Source organism: Oppia nitens, unplaced genomic scaffold (genome assembly GCF_028296485.1).
Source record: "Oppia nitens isolate AA-2021 unplaced genomic scaffold, nextdenovo-longstitch-racon4-pilon3 scaffold18_pilon_pilon_pilon, whole genome shotgun sequence".
Taxonomy (NCBI): domain Eukaryota; kingdom Metazoa; phylum Arthropoda; class Arachnida; order Sarcoptiformes; family Oppiidae; genus Oppia; species Oppia nitens.
The window spans coordinates 1,689,693-1,709,256 of record NW_026533197.1 but is presented as its reverse complement, the minus strand read 5'-3'; the positions used below and the strand labels follow the sequence as shown (position 1 = coordinate 1,709,256).

Genomic DNA, 19,564 nt, shown 5'->3' with positions numbered 1-19,564 from the left:
AACTGTTGTGAAGTATTTCAAGATAAACATGTTTTATATACTAAATAATAAACTAAATTGTATTCAATATAGATAATAATATACTGAATAATAATATTTATATATTATATATATTATTTTTTTTTTTGGTTAAGTGTTAGTATAGTTAAAAATTATTTTCACTCAAATTTCGAGTTCAAATCTATTAAATTAAATTATCTCGATATTCAAACAAACAATTGAAACATTTTTATAATATAAGTGCAATTAATCTAAAAATATGATAATTATCTAAAAGACAAACAATTTTTGTTAATAACTGTCGACCGGAGCTTAAATTGCAAATGCATTGATAATTCAAGCCTTAAATATTCAATACCTGTTATTGAATTAATTCAAACTAATCGACACATCAATACAATCACATAAACATTTCATTTTCCTGCTTTTGATAACTTTTATCACAACATTTTTCCTAAAATATTCTCATAACATAACCTATTGAAAGCTAATTATTAAGTTATTTAATTAAAAATATGAATAAAAAAATAATATATAAATCTGCTAAAAATTAATTACAAAAAATGATAACAATTTATACAAAAATATTTACTGATAAAAAATAATAAGTTAGGCTATCAATAATATTGCTGATCATTAATAATTAGCTATCAATAAGTTATTTAAATTAATTGTCGATTATTACAGGTATTGAATGGCTCGATTAGAGACTAGTCCCAAATCGATAAGATTTTTTTAGAGATCAAAATTTTCAAATTAAATAAAAATAACAATAAATATTTGTTAAGCATATAATATAGTCGCCTACTATAAGAGACTTATAACAAATTAACTCTACTGTCAGTCAACAACTAAATTGAGGTTAAATTAATCCTAAATTGCATTGCCTTAACACCAGCGAAACGGTACGGCTCGAGGTCTGTCAGCTCCTTCTTTGACCAGAGGTTTGTGAAATTCACGGCCGGGTCGGGAGTGAATTGTAGCCCAACAGTGCTCACAATAATATTGAAGACAAGTAACATTCGCACAGAAAAAGGGAGCAAATTTGCCGCCACATCGAGCGCCTTGACATTCATCACATATTTGATCATCTATTATATTAATATAATATTAATCACATTTACTTATAATTAATATTCAATTTGATAAACCAAGTAATACCTAAAACATATGGTTTCACTTCAACCTATATTTAAAAATTATTAAATGTCAGTCATATACTGTATATGAATTAATCAGATTGAAATTATACCCGTTTTTCAATGTCACCATGCTGCAATTGAACAAATCTGGCGCTAATGGCTGCAATATAGCTTTGTTGGTTAGAGAAAGCCACTCTACCCGCCCCTTTCTGTTAATAAAATCAATAATTATTATTATCCATATATTAACATAAATTTTATAATTAAAATATTTCAATAATATTACAGGATATCGGAGCTCGGGATCGGTATCAATGCCGGCATAACAAACTCCTCCATAAAGGCGATCCATAATCATAGCTAACTCAACTGATTTATAAAAATGTAATATAAATTCTTATAAATATATAAATCAATTTAAAAATAATTAATATACCAGCTTTAAGAGGACGCGGAACACCCCCAACAAAAACGGTTTTTCGAGGGTCGAGTGGCATCGAGGCATCCAATACAAAGTCAGCATCACTGAGACGCCAGGGTCTGATTTGTACCTATTTGTTCATCAATTAATTCATGTTCTAATACTTAATATTACTATATATTTGTTCCGTTTTTCAAATACCGGTTTGTCTTTAATGGTAGGACTCGAGACACAGAGATATAGTTTATCGTCTTCTTGAATACAGGCGTCGATAAGTGCCTGAACTGATGACTCGTCTTGAAATAGCAAGAATGCATAGCCTGTGTTAACAACATATCGTATTATTAATTGATTTAAATGTTTTAATTTGACGACCTTTTGGTGGAAAATATGATTTGCTTTCAGCCTTATGAGGCCAATCAACAACCAATGGTCCAAATCGACGAAAACTAGCCGTTATCTCCTCTATATTATATATAATTTAATTACCAGTAATTTATAAGATAACTGTATGTCAAACCTTCGTCAATATCTGGAGGAAGTCCTCCTACAAAAACCTTTCTTGAAAACCGTTCGCCATTATCGCCGGGAACTAAATAAATATAATTATTTAAATTTTAATTATATATAAAAATAGTAAATAGAAATAGATAACAATAAATAAATAACCAAAATAAATCATAAATGAGTAGTCTTCATTCAAATAATTCAATTAACGAAATAAAAAATATAATTTATTGGATATTCAATAAATGAACATTTATTTTGTAATTGTTTTATAACAAATTCAATTAATACCTGCATTTGAATCCATGAGAATATGATTATCAGAGTCAACGCCAGTGAAAAACGGAGATTTGCCTAAAAGTTATTAAATATAATTTAAATAATTATGTTTAAAATGGATATCATGATTAAAATTAATCTATAAAAATTAAAGCAATATCCAGTACCTCTGCGACGTCCAAAATTTCTGGCTGCTTGTAATGTTAATAATAACAACACTTAATACATATCTTACATAAATTTATGTAAATCTATTTGTATCTCATATCAATTATTAATATAACTTAATTATTTAAAATTTAAATCTAATTATTTAATAAATTCTATTAATTAATTTTATCACATAAATAAAAGCAAAGCTAACGCAAACCAAAATAATTTATTAAATAATAAATACCTCTAAAGTATTTCTTGTTTCCCGAAAAGTCATCAAAAGATGAATATGAGGGTCCTTTCAATTAAAAAAAATCAAATATTATTAATATTAATTTATTATAACTATGTTTGTATGTATTTAAATGTGCTAAAAGATAGTTTTAAGTCACTATAAAAGTTAGTAAAAAATTGGCAAAAAAAAATCTATATACCGGTACCTTGTAATTGAGACATTGATTGAAATCCTGAATGATTATAATTTGATAATCCTGTTAACAAATAAATAAATTGCATGTAATAATAATAAACAATTATTTAAAACCTTTAAAGTAAAAACTGTTGGTATAAATTAGTTTTTCTAATTAAAATATTCATCAAAGCTTTTAATAATATTACTATATCTTAAACCAATTAATATAATGTATATATATATATATATATATATATATATATATATATATATATAACACTCACCTTTGTTCATGTCTTGAGAATCAGATGTTGTCCTAATAATCTCCAAGAGTTGTTGTTCCAAAGGGAAACGTAAAGTATCTAAAGGACTGTTAGCTGATCCCATTCCACTCGATAATTGTCTCTCCTATCAAATATTTCAAATATTTATTAATGTATCTTCTATTATATATTTTTAAGCTCATAAGTTTAAAATTTATACTTTATAAAAATAGAAATTCAAAATATATTTAAAAATAATAATATATATAATAAATATATAATTAAATATATAACTATATTGCATAATAAATTGAGAATTAAAGAATTAATAACTAAAACAATATGTAAATAAGGTTTGGATAATTGCCAAAACTTATTTTCTATTTATTTGTAAAGCAATTAAAAATTATAATATACTGTAAATTATAGGTAGAAGTGTTAAAATTCTAATAATATTAGTATAATCCCAAATACAACATTTTACATAATTAAATATGTTTACATAATTTACATGTCTTCAAAAGATAAACTGATGTATTAAATTAAAACATCAGTTATCAATATATTACTTATAAATAAAAAATAAAAATCTAAATATAATACATTATAAATTCTTTTATTGTTCACAAAATATAAAGTATATATCAATTGACACACAAATGGCATTCAATAATAGTATTAATAGTAATGCATAGCAAATGCCAATACTTTGATGAAATAGTGTTCAAAATAATCGATTTCCTTCCATACACTCTATATTGCTATTCAACCCTATTATCATATATTTAGGATTTAAATATAGATAAACAATCAGCTATTTTCTAATCATTTTATATAATTACTGTCATGTTTTATCATGTTTTATCATGTTTTATCATGTACATTTTCATACTAATATCATATTGTCCATTTTATATTATTTTTTAATATTATTTGAAAAAATTACGAAAATATAACAAATAGCAATACAATATATAAATAATATACAAATATCTAACAAAAATTAAATTTTAAATGTTATTAAATCAAAAAATTAATTATTTATAAATTTAATAAATTTGTTCAAAGATATTAAGTTAATATAATGTAATAATATAATGAATACCTGAAAGGGAAGGCCAACACTGGTATCCCTTATATTTGCCGATTCACTCGATGAAGAAGTATTATCGCTGCCAATAGATGCCAAATCAAATGGTGTATTGGCTGAAGTAAATGGTTTGGCCAATGGCATGGATGTGCTGCGTCTATATTTTGATGGCGATATCATCATTGATGGTGCCGTTTGATTGAGAGCTGGTGGGGATTTCTTCATTGGTGATATGGGGGATACGTTTGGCACGGATGCAACCGCCGATCGTTTCTGACAATTAATGTTAAGAGACCCCCAAGGGTTTACTGAATTGGGCGATGTCTGTGCTTGAGGTGTACACCAGGAGGTAACTGTTGCCTGTCCTGTATGTGTCGGCCAATTGGTTGAACTGTTATTATTATAATTTTTCAATAGACTAGACGTTTGTGGTTGTGCTTGAGGTCTGTTTGATGCACAACTTGTGGTCAGATTATGAGCGCCAGTGATGGCACGTCTTTGTGCTGATGAAGCAATAGATTGTTGAGAAGATATAGCACTGGAAACTGTTGTATTATATGCACTATTCATTGTAGGACTAAATTGAGGACTAAATTGTTGGCCACCGTTTAGAGCAGTGACCACTGCATTGCCTGATGTGAAAGTCTGTTGCGACAGACCATCACTTTCTGTAACACAATTTGTTGACCAGAATTGTTGTTCCGATGTGTTTGCACTTGAGATCACTGAAGAGTCATTGATTACATTGCTATCACTACTAATACCATTTGTCGAGACATTACCATTGATGACCGTCACTGCACTTCCATTGATTGTGCTTTTCATATGACTATCGATGGCCGTAATGGTTGTATCGTTAGTGTCAGTGTCTGCTTTAGATTGCGATAATTTTCGGGAAACTTCATCTAAAGTTTGCATTTTCGATAAATCCATTTGACTGGTGTTGTCTTGTATTGCAATACTATCTGTTTGTGACCAATCAGTTGTATCTTCATTACAGTTATTTGTAGGCAACTCTTCATTTTGTACTCTAATGGCTGTATTATCAGCTGATGTATCTAATTGGAGACCATCACCACTCCTATTGGTGTCAGACTCGGATGAATTGTGATTACTTGAGTAAAACAAAGAGTCGACCGATGTTTCAGTCGACGTCTCCAGTGATGTCTGTATTGATGTAATTGTTGAGGTCGGGTATGAGTCGTGACCTACAGATGTTTGGGCATTAACTGCAGATCCATAGCTGTAATCACAATCACCCATAAGATTACACTATCATCAACCAAATGACTACCAAATCAATTGAATCAATCACTGGATATATGATTACAAACACAGATATCAACACCAATAACACCAATGGCTCACAACTGTTAATACATTGCATACACTGTACTCACACTATATAGCAATCAATCGACATATTCAACCATCAGATGCACTAACACTACATTTACTACATTTACTACATATTCACTATACATATACATTATACTACATATACACCATTCCTCCCATTCCTCTATCAAATGCTCTCTTTTTGGTTGTAATAATACTCAACCTTTTTAAACATACAGTATATATATAGTATAGTAAAGTATAATATAAGCTAACAGTTATATAACGGACAACATTCATATAGTACTGTACAGTATAAGAACAGCCCTACAAACCTAACTGTGCTTTCGAGTCGACGCACTATTGAATAACATAAACCATATAAATACACAACAATTTCATTCAATATTACATAACTTTTACTTGCATTGAGAGGGGGTTACTATGAATTGACCAATAAATTGACAAATTGATCATGGTCATTGGGCATTGGGCATCAAATATAGAAATATATGTTATATAATATTAAATACTATACAGTATATTGTTTTATTAAATCATTTTCACTTCTATCATATGATTCATATAATATTATATTATAAATATAAAAATAATTTAATTATTAGAAATGTTTTCAATAATACTCTAAACAATTACATTAATATATTGTAAATTTATTGAATGGTCTCTATTGTACACAAATAAACATATGATTGCATGTATTGATTGGTTGAAAACATTAGATATAAGTGTTGTTGATATGAATGAAGACAAACTCGTATCAAACATATCAAGCAATTGTGATGATGAGTATGTATGTCATGATAATGATAACCAAATTAATAACTAACTAACCTTCTGATTGTTAACAAATTAAGACATCACTGTTGGATATGTTTGAGTAATCAACTTGAAGACCAAGATTCAAATGAATGGGTGCGTCCGTGTCGTTGTCGAGAAACAGGTGATAATAATAACATTTTTTGCCATCAAATAGGTATAAGTGATTGAAATGTTAATATCATATCTGTTTTTATCTGTTAAGCTCAATGGGTTCATCAACAATGTCTTCAACAATGGATCGATGAGAAGCAACGCCTTAACAGTTCAGCTAAAGTGATGTGTTGTCAATGCAATTGTGAATATATTATAGTCTTCCCGACAACTGGTTAGTCATATTAAGTATGAAATGATTGAAATGACAGATCATTGATGTTTAGGCCGATTCTTACATACAATTGAATGGTGCGATCGCCTAATATATACGGGTATGTTATCCATTGTTAACCATTATTATCATTAAATATATTGTCTTAAAGGGTCACCATTTCTTACTGTCACATGTATTATGGGTTCAATATATTGGACTGCCGTTAGTTACGGTGCTATTACTGTTATGCAAGTTATAGGTAGTTATAATACAGTACGGCTTTTGTTTTAAAAATTACTTATCAACCATTTTTAAGGGCAAGAAGAGGGAAAATCACTGATGGAATCATCGGATCCATTGATGCTTTTAGTAGGATTGCCATCGATTCCAGTTATGCTAATATTATCGAAATTTATTCGATGGGAGAATCAAGTACTGAAACTCTGGCGCAAAAATCACCACAAAATTCCTTTTTTAGATAATTTGATCGGAAATCCACCAAAAAAGTCACGCGAAAGTGCCGAACGAAATCTTTATTCAGGCAATAATATTTCGGATCCAATAGCTATTTGCCGTTTATTTTGTGGGGCACTCCTATTGCCTACCTGTGCCTCTTTAGTAGGCCGGTATTTATTTGATAGACTTGCTTCTAATTTACACAAAACTATTTTGGTTTGATTTATATTTGATATATTGGTTTTATTTCAACTGATAGTTTGTATTCAATTATAGGGAGGCATTGTTTTTACTTTGACTAAAGGTTGGCTCAAAATACTATTAAGACAACAACAGTTCATCAAACAAACCAATAGAAGAGTTCTTAATTATAAAGAAGATAAGACACAACAAACAACTCTTATGTGAATTATTTCAATTCAGTCTATTATTTTTGATAAATATAATAAATTATAAAGTATTATATTTTTAAAGTTTTGATTTTTCTATATTATAGACATCAATGAAAGGCTCGGGAAGTTGATAAAGAGCCATACCATTCCTAAAATGACTCACATTTTCTATTTTGATTGATTCCTATAACAAATAATTAAAATATATATCAATTTTTGTTTAGCATATAATTTGTTGAAAACTTACTTTCAGTTCAGGAGTTGTTAATTGACTGTCCTTTGATCCGTTATATTTGACTATATTAACAGTGTTTGGGTTTATTATACTAACTAATAACTTCTTGCGATTAGGGGATTCATAAAATAAGTGTTTCTGTATATAAAAAAGCAAACATTAAATTTATTTCAAGATTTATCAAGTTTTCAAAAGTTTACCCTAAAAAAAGTCATGATATCATCTTTAGTTAGTTTAGTTAAGGCATTCACTTCAATCTCATCTCTATTGAAGTTATATTGTTTTGAATCGATTTCATTCCACAGTCTTTTAGAATATTCCAACAATTGTTTTGGTTTTTCGAGTTTATGTGTAATTAATGATTGCTTTTCTGCCTCAAACTCTTCACTCTTCATATCTTTAATGTAATTCTTAAATTGATTCAACAAATTATTAATTTATGACATATTCTATAATAATTGAAATTTTTAAAAATGATTGAATACCTCAGCGTAGGCTATGAATGCTTCTATACGTTCATTGAGATATTGAGGCAAACAATCAGATTGAATGACAAATGAAATACCTAATGTCATAATATAGCATAACAAATGTCAATATACAGTAAATCAATTGGAAATTACCGGTAATTAACTTAATATGCTTACCCTGAACACCATTAGCCCGTCTCAATGTACAGTATGTTAGATAACCTAACTGTTCTTGAGTTCGGAGTATATTGAAGAAAGGTTCGGATAATAATTGATTGATTAATTCAAGCGTAACATTTGTGACCGTTTCTTGGATTCCAATTTGTAGATAAACCTGAATGCCTTTTGTTTGATGGATTATATTTGTTGTTTCAAAACTAAAGTCTGAGCCATCAATTAATTGTATTTCACGATTACGAAAGTGTTGTGACATTGATATTGTTTTAGTCTTAAGAGATGATGTCTTAAAATGATTTTCGACTAAATCAATGACCATAAGTGCTTCGCTTTTACTTATATTTCCATGAATTAAAGCTTCGATATGGAATCGAGAGAACAGTTCGGTCACGAATTGCAATACATTTTCAACAGTCATGTCATTAGCCGTTTGCAATAGTTCTTCATAAGACCAATATCTTTCAGAAGTGATTAAAGAAGTATAATAACGAAGCAATTCATGCATAGGTCGTGTCGGATAATTTTTAAGACTTCTTATATGAATTTCTTTCAACACTTCAAATCTTTTTGAATCAATCTTGAAATCTGTTATTTTATTTAATATTTTTATCAACAATATATTAAGTTTATCATTATATCCGCCTAATTCCACCTATAAATATATATAATGATAATTCATGATAAATATGTATAAATAATTTAATAATACACATACAGATAATCCGGTGAATGTATTGGAGAAACTATAGAAAAGTCCGGCACATTCTGCGGCATAAGAATATTCATTTATACTGTCGCGGAATAATCGAGTGAACATATATATGGCATTTGCATGAAATGGATCGGCATATGCCAGAGGACTATCCAATTAATGTAAAAATTAATGTATTAATTAAAAATATTATACAATAGTAATGTAAATAACAATATGCAGTACTTAGTAAATTCAAATCCATAATAAACTTTTGGTTTCAAATATTTATTGTCCTTAAGAAACCAAATTCGAGAGAAATCAGTATTTCTAATAATTTCAGGTTTTGTTTCAGAAGACGTTTCATTTGATTTAATATTTAAATCGGAAGGAATAAACTCATTAGTGGGTGGAAGCGCTAAGTTAGCATTGAAACCACAATTTCTCCATTTTTGCAATTTATCTTCGGGTATATCCGAAAGTAAATATTTAGTTTCGTACCACTTCTCTGTTTTGTCAGCAATTGAACTAAACTTTTTGCCGACGACTGCCATTCGTATGTTATCAACACTTAAATGGTTGAGTACATCGATAATTAAATCCGGTCTAAATTCTTCTAATAAATAGCCAGCACTTAGCACTTCTTTAAGAGGATAATCCTATATTCAGTAATAAATATTAGGTAATTAAATAATATTATATTTATATGAAAAATAAATTAAAAATAATGGAAAAAATTATAGATAATCTAAAATATAAAAGATATAAATAATGATTACGTGTAATATTGAAGCCAAGCCTCTGACATAATTAAGAGGTCGTTCTTTGTCTTTGAATTGAAATTTAATTTCTTTGATTTTCTTTTCCTCTTCATATATCCATTTTTGTGGTCTCTCTTTCTGTTAGTAAATATACACAATATATATATAAGATGTCGATAGAAAAAAATAATAGTTATAAATAAATACATTAATCAAATTAATGTATTGGAAAATCAAAGTAATGATATCATCGATGCATTCAATTCCTTCTTCAGTCAAATCGACGCTAACATTGAAGAAACCAAATCCTTTGGCTCCTCTTCTGTCGTAACCATTTAGTATTGTACACCAACCGCGCGATTTTAATTCTGATAATAGACTACCCGGTCCTTCGTGTCCAAGCAAGTGAGCCACATAGTGACCCGGTTGTGACCTTTTTATAAACAACCATCAAATAAATATCGGTTAAAAAGTAATATAATATACTTTATTACTGTAATGTTTATAAAATATTATAAATGAAAAGATAAATATAATAATTTTAAGTACAACTATTATTATTGGTATAATTAAAATAGTTTTTTGTATTGAACTCATGTTTAAATCGAAATTTTCAAAAACCTGTAATTGCTTTCTTGATATTTAAGTCATTTTTAACATTTGTTTAGTTAAAGATAAATTGAAAATCTTTATGAATTCTCATATTTTAAATCAAAATTAATTATGTTATCCGAAATGACGAGTTATACAAAAATTAATTTTTAAATACTAAAATAAATTTTTAAAAATTAAAATGTGTGATTTTTTTAAAGTGCGATATCTAATTTTTATGATAAGTAAAAATCATTTTTTATTCAATGCTTTTCGCATTTTTTAAAATGATTAATGACATAATTTAATATAATCGAGATTAAAACTAAACTTTTTATTATTTGTTAATCTGAACCCTTAAAATTTGTCAATTTTTTTTATTTTATACAAATATATGCACTAATTTATTTTTTTTTGGAAACAAATAAAAAAAATTAAAAACACTGAAAATTTTAACATAAAGTTGACTGAGTTTTTAATAAATAAATCCAATTTCTGGTGTTGTTATCAATTATTTAAAACCATATTAACATATAAACAACTTTCACTTAACAATAATAATAATCTAATTAAAAAATGAATTTAATTGATTTTAAAACTTAACAATATTTAGTCAAACATTATATGTTACTTATATCGAAAATAGTGTAAGACGGGATTCGGGTCGCTGCGGAACTTCGGCCTTACGCGGAGCCCTTATCCACACTGACTGCCGGTTTGTGGAGGAAAACCGCAATCAGGCCTTACAGGGGGGATATCTCGATGGTGTCACTAGCAAGCGGTGCGAGTCCTACGATTGCACACACCTATCTTTGTAGGTGATGTCCCGGACAACAGATAGTTAGACTCAACCAATTGCCCAGCAATTGGTGGCCACATATGATACACACGAACAATAGGTTTTAATGTGTTTATTAACTTAAACTATTTACATATACATTAAAATTAATAGTAGATATATATACGGTATTAATTATATTAATAATTAGGCCAACGGGCCATTATAGCCAACACGTGTAAAACACGGCATATATTTACGGCTAACCAACCATATAACTATGCGACTGTTTTAGTCGGCTTACAAAACGACACTACTGTTCAAAACCTGAGACCCGGATACAAATCTAGAATAATATTCAGGTTTTGAACTTAAAACTAAACTTTAAATTCAATTAATAGTTGAGAAATAACTATAATACTAATACAAAAAGTAAACTATAAAAATAGTGCTGAAAACTAGTAATACAAACTAATAATTAATTATACAATTATAATGAGAAATATTTAAAACTTATTATTATAATAATTTGTGGCCAATATTCCGCACGACCCGCGGTTTGTCTTTCATTCCTCACCACTGCGAATGACGTCCCCGTCATCGATGTCCAGTATTACGATGTCGTCGTCATCACTACTCTCTGGTTCGGATTCTGTCTCTCGAAGTGCTATCCAATCGACTCTGCTATGGATGTCGTCGTTAGCCATCTTCGGGATTATCCCGCTATTAGTCGATTGTGACTCTTCGACTCTTAGTTTGGTCATTAAATGACGTCGGCCTTGACGTCTGCGGTAGTCTATTGCCCATCGTTTGACGTCATCATTGCCATTGATTAGACGTTTCTCCAAACGATTGTTCTTCATCTTCAAGACTCGGTTCTGTCGGACTAAGGACTCTATGTCTCCTACTTTGCCTTGAAGTGTGGCCACACGGTTCCCAACCGTTTCCAATAGTTCGGCCTCTATTTCGGCCCGATCTTGAAGTGACTTTTCAAGCCATCCTTTGATTCGGATTGCCATTAGACTGTTCCAAGCAGTGCCGTATCTCTTCATTTCTGTCATAAATAGTGACAGTTTCGAGGCCAAGAAGTCGTCCAAACTTTGGTATCTCCGATACCAGTAGACTAACTCTTTTTTCGAGCTTCGAAGTTATCCAACAAAATACGGTATTTTGCATACATAGTCAATGGGTTATCCTCAAAGGTGGCCAACTCTCCGGGGTTCGGGTCTTTCAGAATACAGTCACACATCTCCCGTGGTGACACTATGATCCGACCAACTGGTCGACCATTTAATTCTTTGAACATTTCCTGACAGGTGAGAGTTCGGTTTCGTGGATCCATTCCCTGAATGGCTATTACGGCCGCCCTTTCGGTGTCTGTTTTTGCCGTCTTGTATTCGGCCGATAAAAATCGATTCGCCGATACATCCATTGTCCACGAGGCCATCTTCATAGTTATGGCATTCATTTCAGACTCAATATTATTGATCTTCTTTGAAAATGCCATTGAAAAGTCTTCAGCTGTTGTCTGCAATGTTGGTGTTGTTGTTCACTGTTTGATAGTTGACTCACAATTGACACAAAAATAATCTGACAATTAGTTTACAGTTTATATACAAAAAGTTTTACAAACTTTTTTTGCTATTTACTAGAGAGTTGGACTAAAACTCCCGGAGCTTACTATAATGTCCAACCCTAACCCGCTTTGTAATATTATGTTAAACAATATTACAGTTGGTTAAGACATAACTATACGCCAATAACCACGTGTTGTCATCGACATCATCGACATCGTCCCGGACGTGTCGTTGTTGTATATGTGCGATGAAAGCGGTTCCCAGAACCGGTTCGGGTATTTCGTTTAATAAAACTAATTGTTTAACCTCTTTAATCCATTGCAATACCCAAAATGTATTGTCTGTGGTTCTTGTAATATTAACTAATACTTTGATCCCCAAAGAGGCCCACTTGTGATAACTACCCAACACTTCCAGGAGCTCCCTGAGCTCATGGTATGCTACCCATAACAACTGGGATTCACTTTTTATTATTAGCATATTATTAATATAATATATTTCACTTTTTAACACCAAATATACAAAATATAATATATTTCTCATTTTCATGTAAAGTCTTCAGCTTTTTATAAATATTCAAAAATTTATAATTTTATATTAAATGACAAATGAAAACGAAATTTTTTTCATATATCATATAATAATTTCACTCAAAAAATCAAAAAAAAACTCAAAATAGTTAAATAATAGATAATTTGACCAAAAATTTCTCACTGTTTTGAACACATGTAATATGATATTCAAAAACTTCAAAACTTTTAATGTGTTTTTCGTGCCTTAACTGCACTTAAAAACTCCACATAACACTCAATATATATGTATATTTAGTGGTGTTATGTCTTACTAGGGCCTAGCGATTGATTTATTTTATTGGTAATTAATACCACAGCACTGTTAGGTCGGCCACACAGCTACCAGTGCTCCCTCAATGTCTTTATTGGTATGTGAGACGTTGTGGTGGTTTTCGCCCCCTCCGACTCCGTCTCAACACAGGTATAGTGTCAACACTATCTGTGTCTGTATTCTCAATATTGTTCTCAACATCTGAAATAGTATTTCCAGATTTGATGGCAATATCTGTGTCACTGACCTGAGAGTCGTTCCTAACTCCCGTCTCGTCGTTATAGTTAACACAAAGTCGTATCGATTTATCTTTATTGTCCACCAATTCTATCGGTGAACTCCAGGCCGGGTTACTGGGACTTATGATCCCCCATTTCAAAGGTTCGTCCAACATCTTTGAGATCACCTTCTCGGTGTCCGATGTATGGTACGGTTGCTGTATTACCGGTTTTGCGTCCCCGACGCCAACTCGGTACTCTAATGTTGTAAAACGGCCTATTTCATCTGATCCAGTGGCGAACCTGTCTCTATAGGTGCACAATAGATCCTCTAACACTGACCTTTGTTTATCTGTTAACTGATCTCCGATATCGAAGCTTTTTACAAACTCAACTCGTTCCTCTCCTGTCATAGATTGGAGTACTTGAGTTGCCGTTGTCTTCTTTTCCCGACTGGTCTTGAGGTGTGGTGTCCACTTTATAATCTGGGAATCTTGGTTAACCGGTTTAATTACGGCCACTGGCGTGTTGTCCACTAACTTCACCCGGTCTTCCGAAGCATTAATAACAATTAGTCGACACTTTGCCGACTTTGGTTTCAGTATTCCCAGTCCAACATCCAGTCCTTGTTTACTGACTTTACTGTTGGTTTCTACCAAACAGTAGTCCTTTTCAAGGGATACTATTTTACACTGGACTGTTGTTTCCGATCTCGCCTCTAACCATTGCGTTCGGGTTGTATATGCGTGTCCCGACACGTTCGGTACTGTTAGTTTGGCAACTCTATGGCCAGACTTTCCAATTGTCATCATTTTCCCGGATTTGACTTTTCGTTCGGCGAATAATAATGACTCATAATACGGACCTAACGGATCTCTATTGAGTTGACCATCAACTGGAGTCCATGACTTCGCTGACTTACAAAACGGCCAACATTTGACTTCATTTGACCTGACTTTCGCTAACATTCGTACCTCTTCTTTGTTTGCTTTCACGTATTGGTACGGATTGTTAATATTTCCCGAGTTTTCACGAATGTATTGTTCCGAACAAACATTCTCCTGGAAATCAATTATCCTTAAGCCGGCAATTATCGCGATCCCCATCGATTTGATGAAGTCGTCTCCCAATATGATCGGTGGGTAACCATTTTCAGCCACCGCGACAACCATTTCTAGCGATCGACCTGAAAAGGCGATCCGTACTTTGGCTACTCCGTCTGGTGTGATGGGTTGTCCATCTGCGCCTTCTAATGGTTTACGTTTCCACTCATATAATTCTAATCCCAAATAACCGGCAAAATCCGAGTGAACTTTAGTGATACACCCGCCTGTGTCCAGCAATGCTTTCGAGGGCACACCGTTGATCACTATCGTAACAATCGGTACATCAGATAAGTCGAGTCCTTTCAATAGATCCACATTTTTCTTAGATGAAAACATTATCCTTTTCGATAGATCCGCTCTGTTTTCCCAATTGACATCAATTGTCTTGAGTTTCGTATTTCTGTTGTGACGACTAGTCTTTACCTCAACTTCATCGTCGCTCTCCTCAACATCTGATTTATCTCTCAGATGCTGCGGTTGTTTTCGATCTCTAGTGTTCTTTGGTTTCTTCGGGCTCTCCTTCTTAGGATATCTTTTGTCGAACTTCTTCGGTCCGCTGTCTCTCCCATTACGTTTGGGTAGACGACAATCTCGTGAGAAGTGACCCGGTTTACCACAATTGAAGCACTTGTAGTCTTTCCGCTCCGTTGTAGACTTAATAGTCTTTGCGTCCTTGATTTCTGGCTTTCTAGCGGATGTGGCGGCGGTTCGTCTTTCGGCTGATTGGTATAAATCTGCCGTTTCCTCTCTTGCCATGAGTTTATGCTTTACTTGATCCATGGTTGTGAATCCATCCAATTGAGTGGCGATCTGTGCACTTTTCAAACCTTTTTTAATGGTTTTAATCAGTGCCTCGTCCGGTAGATTCAGACCCGTGGCTAATCTTTGGACTCTTACGGCGAACGCTATCGGCGTTTCACCGCTCTTCCGCTCGGCTCCCATGAGTCGAGTGAAGTCGCCAACTCCTCCCGGTCCCAACATATAATGTTTCCGGAAATTATATTCAAACAACTCCCAAGTTTTAAGCAATGGATCCGCCAATACGACTGTGCGATAAAAATCCATTCCCGAGTCTTTCATACAATTCGGTAGGTATTTAAACTTATCCACTTTAGTCCATCCACGACCTTCCGCTAACAACTCATAGTTGTCCAGCCAATCATGTGCTGACGCATACTCTCCATCGAAGACTGGCATTTCCGGATACTTCGGCGCTTTTGTCTTCGGATCGGATCTCGCCTTTAATTCCTTTAATATCTCAATCAGAGCTGGATCTGCTCCTTGTGAGCTGACATGGGATAGGGTATCGTCATCATCCTTCTCCTTGTCTTTCTTCATTTGATCCAACTCGTCCAATGCGAGCCGATATTTGTCCTCCATTTCGGACAACCTTTTAGTTAGATCTTCGATTAGATCATTAAGACGGCCTATTTCCTGTGCCATTTCCGATGAGTTGTCGTTATCCTCGAGACTTGATTCAAAAGCCTCGTCTACTAATCCTTTATGTTGTGCTATCAATTGTGCTCTCGTCCTAACCATCCGGTGCTATATATTCAGATTGTTACCCCGCACCTCCACCAAAGATGTAAGACGGGATTCGGGTCGCTGCGGAACTTCGGCCTTACGCGGAGCCCTTATCCACACTTACTGCCGGTTTGTGGAGGAAAACCGCAATCAGGCCTTACAGGGGGGATATCTCGATGGTGTCACTAGCAAGCGGTGCGAGTCCTACGATTGCACACACCTATCTTTGTAGGTGATGTCCCGGACAACAGATAGTTAGACTCAACCAATTGCCCAGCAATTGGTGGCCACATATGATACACACGAACAATAGGTTTTAATGTGTTTATTAACTTAAACTATTTACATATACATTAAAATTAATAGTAGATATATATACGGTATTAATTATATTAATAATTAGGCCAACGGGCCATTATAGCCAACACGTGTAAAACACGGCATATATTTACGGCTAACCAACCATATAACTATGCGACTGTTTTAGTCGGCTTACAAAACGACACTACTGTTCAAAACCTGAGACCCGGATACAAATCTAGAATAATATTCAGGTTTTGAACTTAAAACTAAACTTTAAATTCAATTAATAGTTGAGAAATAACTATAATACTAATACAAAAAGTAAACTATAAAAATAGTGCTGAAAACTAGTAATACAAACTAATAATTAATTATACAATTATAATGAGAAATATTTAAAACTTATTATTATAATAATTTGTGGCCAATATTCCGCACGACCCGCGGTTTGTCTTTCAATAGTTAGATTAGGTATTATATAATTTCAATAAAACTTCATTTTTGTATTAAGAAATTGTGCTAAAATTATTTATCTGAAAACTACAATATTTTAAACAAATTTTAGAATTAAACTTTTTTTTGAATTTCTGTAACATATTTTGTCAATTATTTTAAATTTTTATTTTAAGTCTTTATTTTAGATTTTTTGCTTTTGAATCGATTTAGATATTTTTAATTATTTTTTAATTACGTCCTAACAATTATAATTTTGTCAGTTTTCTAGTGCAAGAAAATAATAAAATTTGCTATAAATCTATAATTTTCATAATATTCTTTAAGGATTTAAATTTTATTTTTGGTGTCTTTAAAACCGTCTTTATTATTGAATACTCTTATATATTAGTGTAAGTAATAGACTGATAATTAAGCTAATAATAATTGTAGTTTGAATTTTTAATAATTTGATAGAATAATAAAAATTAATATTAAATTTGATTTTCTAATACGAAAAAACCATTTTAACTATTTTATCAATTGTTCTCAATTGTCTATATTATATAATTTATATCTCCTATAAACAGACAGAAACTAATGTATAGATAATTTTGAATTACGGGTAAATCAAATGTTAATCAGATTATCGCAAAATTTTGTTTAAATTCAAAATTACCGGTAAATGAATATTATATTGTTGTTGAAGACATTTGTTTGTTAAAATGAAACAATCTTTTACTAAATACTGTAAAAACATTTACCGATACTATTGTATAATTATAAATATTATTACTTGTAATGTGGAATCAGATCCGGAATGGGAAATGTAATGCTAAGACTTCTTGTATCACAAATCGGAACAACGAAACATTGTTTCTTCAAATATTCATTAGAAAAGGGATGAGAATCCCAGTGCGGAACTAATACATTGTTATTCGTAATCAAAGAAAAAAGAGGAACAACCAATTCTTGTAATTCTTCAATTGTTTCTATAATTAAAAATAAACCAATGATTATAAAAAATTAATTAAAAATCTAATGCAAACCTTTGCCCAAAACCACTAAAGACATGATATTTGCTGAATACCATTGTTTATGAAACGAAAACAATTCTTGTCTAACATTAATGCCTTTAGAAATAGGACTGTCTTTCAATGTCTCGAGATTTCCTAAAATATTGAATTAAATTAATCAAAAGCCTGAGTTGTGTGCAATGAAAACCTGTTCCGAATTTGTTGAAGTCGTGGTCGGGATGAGACAAACTCTTTTCCAGTTGTGATAGTCTCCAGACGTCATCATCAATGTTGCGCTCGTGCTCTGAGTTGACGGCATTCATCTCACGATCGGTTGCGCTGTCAGTAAAGAGCGGACACACGAAGAATTGGGCGAATCTGATATTTCAATCATTAAGACATTGTTAGATATTAACTAAGAAAACACTGAATTATGATAATCAAAATAAGACCTGTCGAGAGCACCATTCAATGAATTGGGCGACACATCAAAGTGAAAGTTGGTATGACATCCACTCGTATAGGCATTAGTGTGACCACCATTTCGGGAAATAAACTTCTGGTAGTCATTCTCTTGAGGATACTTTTCAGTGCCCATGAAAAGCATGTGTTCCAAGAAGTGGGCCAACCCTTGCACTTCTCGAGGATCACTCATTGATCCAATGTTGACATCGAGAGCAGCGGCAGATTTGTCGGTCTCGACATCGCTTATTAGGAGTACTTTAAGACCATTGTTTAGGATAAGTGCCTTATATTGTCGTTTGTCTTCAACTGATTTGATTAAGTCATCGATTGACTCTTTCATCAAATCATTGTTCACATCACGTGCTTTCATTGCAGCCATACTTTTAATATAACGACGACTTTCAACATACAAATCAATTAATTGATATTAATTGATATTAATTGATATTAATTAATAATAATTAATAATAATTAATAATAATTAATACATGTATTAATACAGTACTTACTTATTGTTTAATGAATTATAAGTTAATTTCAAAGCGATATCACTATAGCTATGAAGTGTTTTAACGATTGAATTCAAAGGTAATCTAATAAACATATCATTGCATCAAATCATACAATACTTGTATTAATAGTCATTGTTTTGTTATTTATATTATTTAATAAAATAATATATATTTAATACAGTAATTATCAATTAATATCATATATAATAATAAATATTTGATTATTCATTTGATATTTAGTTATATATTATATTTTTTAAAT

At 31.7% G+C, this 19,564-nt stretch overlaps 3 protein-coding genes across 6 annotated transcripts; 1 reads left to right on the top strand and 2 right to left on the bottom strand.

The window, feature by feature from the left end:
• Positions 1-130: 130 nt before the first annotated feature.
• On the bottom strand, positions 131-5,800 carry LOC128965941 (cytoplasmic polyadenylation element-binding protein 2-like). Of its 3 annotated transcripts, none has more exons than XM_054312722.1 (14): positions 4,283-5,800; positions 3,199-3,322; positions 2,943-2,993; positions 2,747-2,800; positions 2,517-2,543; positions 2,362-2,424; positions 2,084-2,155; positions 1,939-2,028; positions 1,765-1,883; positions 1,579-1,693; positions 1,429-1,511; positions 1,253-1,351; positions 1,162-1,186; positions 131-1,091 (listed from the first exon to the last, which is right to left on the bottom strand). In XM_054312722.1, exons 1-14 carry the CDS (start codon positions 5,528-5,530, stop codon positions 889-891), a joined length of 2,373 nt encoding a protein of 790 aa, XP_054168697.1. In that variant the 5' UTR covers positions 5,531-5,800; the 3' UTR covers positions 131-888. The 3 variants fall into 3 exon arrangements, with proteins under 3 accessions (XP_054168697.1, XP_054168699.1, XP_054168700.1); XM_054312724.1 differs by having other exon boundaries at positions 2,517-2,540; XM_054312725.1 differs by lacking the exon at positions 2,517-2,543 and having other exon boundaries at positions 4,283-5,799.
• A 506-nt stretch (positions 5,801-6,306) lies between these two features.
• Positions 6,307-7,754, top strand: LOC128965957 (E3 ubiquitin-protein ligase MARCHF5-like). 2 transcript variants are annotated; one of them, XM_054312747.1, is made up of 8 exons: positions 6,307-6,415; positions 6,484-6,569; positions 6,651-6,773; positions 6,826-6,873; positions 6,925-7,014; positions 7,072-7,427; positions 7,488-7,615; positions 7,708-7,754. In XM_054312747.1, the coding sequence occupies exons 1-8, from the start codon at positions 6,315-6,317 to the stop codon at positions 7,715-7,717; spliced, it is 942 nt and encodes a 313-aa protein (XP_054168722.1). In that variant the 5' UTR covers positions 6,307-6,314; the 3' UTR covers positions 7,718-7,754. The 2 variants fall into 2 exon arrangements, with proteins under 2 accessions (XP_054168722.1, XP_054168724.1); XM_054312749.1 differs by having other exon boundaries at positions 6,321-6,419.
• On the bottom strand, positions 7,629-19,423 carry LOC128965956 (insulin-degrading enzyme-like). Its single transcript, XM_054312746.1, has 14 exons — positions 19,300-19,423; positions 18,778-19,188; positions 18,534-18,703; positions 18,359-18,481; positions 18,106-18,301; positions 10,145-10,370; positions 9,956-10,075; positions 9,423-9,835; positions 9,201-9,345; positions 8,486-9,137; positions 8,324-8,403; positions 8,039-8,248; positions 7,851-7,976; positions 7,629-7,787 (listed from the first exon to the last, which is right to left on the bottom strand). Exons 1-14 carry the CDS (start codon positions 19,392-19,394, stop codon positions 7,680-7,682), a joined length of 3,075 nt encoding a protein of 1,024 aa, XP_054168721.1. The 5' UTR covers positions 19,395-19,423; the 3' UTR covers positions 7,629-7,679.
• Positions 19,424-19,564: the final 141 nt, after the last annotated feature.

What these genes read in the sequence shown, in the direction of transcription:
- LOC128965957 (XM_054312747.1), top strand. Translation starts at nt 6,315, where the DNA reads ATGATTGCATGTATTGATTGGTTGAAAACATTAGATATAAGTGTTGTT. An exon ending in TACTGTTATGCAAGTTATAG is followed by an intron (nt 7,015 to 7,071) that starts GTAGTTATAATA and finishes ACCATTTTTAAG; the next exon opens with GGCAAGAAGAGGGAAAATCA. An exon ending in ATTTACACAAAACTATTTTG is followed by an intron (nt 7,428 to 7,487) that starts GTTTGATTTATA and finishes ATTCAATTATAG; the next exon opens with GGAGGCATTGTTTTTACTTT.
- LOC128965956 (XM_054312746.1), bottom strand. Translation starts at nt 19,394, where the DNA reads ATGTTTATTAGATTACCTTTGAATTCAATCGTTAAAACACTTCATAGC. An exon ending in TTTAGTGGTTTTGGGCAAAG is followed by an intron (nt 18,302 to 18,358) that starts GTTTGCATTAGA and finishes TTTTAATTATAG; the next exon opens with AAACAATTGAAGAATTACAA. An exon ending in GCTTGGCTTCAATATTACAC is followed by an intron (nt 9,836 to 9,955) that starts GTAATCATTATT and finishes TACTGAATATAG; the next exon opens with GATTATCCTCTTAAAGAAGT.
- LOC128965941 (XM_054312722.1), bottom strand. Translation starts at nt 5,530, where the DNA reads ATGGGTGATTGTGATTACAGCTATGGATCTGCAGTTAATGCCCAAACA. An exon ending in TTCTCAAGACATGAACAAAG is followed by an intron (nt 2,994 to 3,198) that starts GTGAGTGTTATA and finishes ATTTGTTAACAG; the next exon opens with GATTATCAAATTATAATCAT. An exon ending in ATCAATGTCTCAATTACAAG is followed by an intron (nt 2,801 to 2,942) that starts GTACCGGTATAT and finishes TTTAATTGAAAG; the next exon opens with GACCCTCATATTCATCTTTT.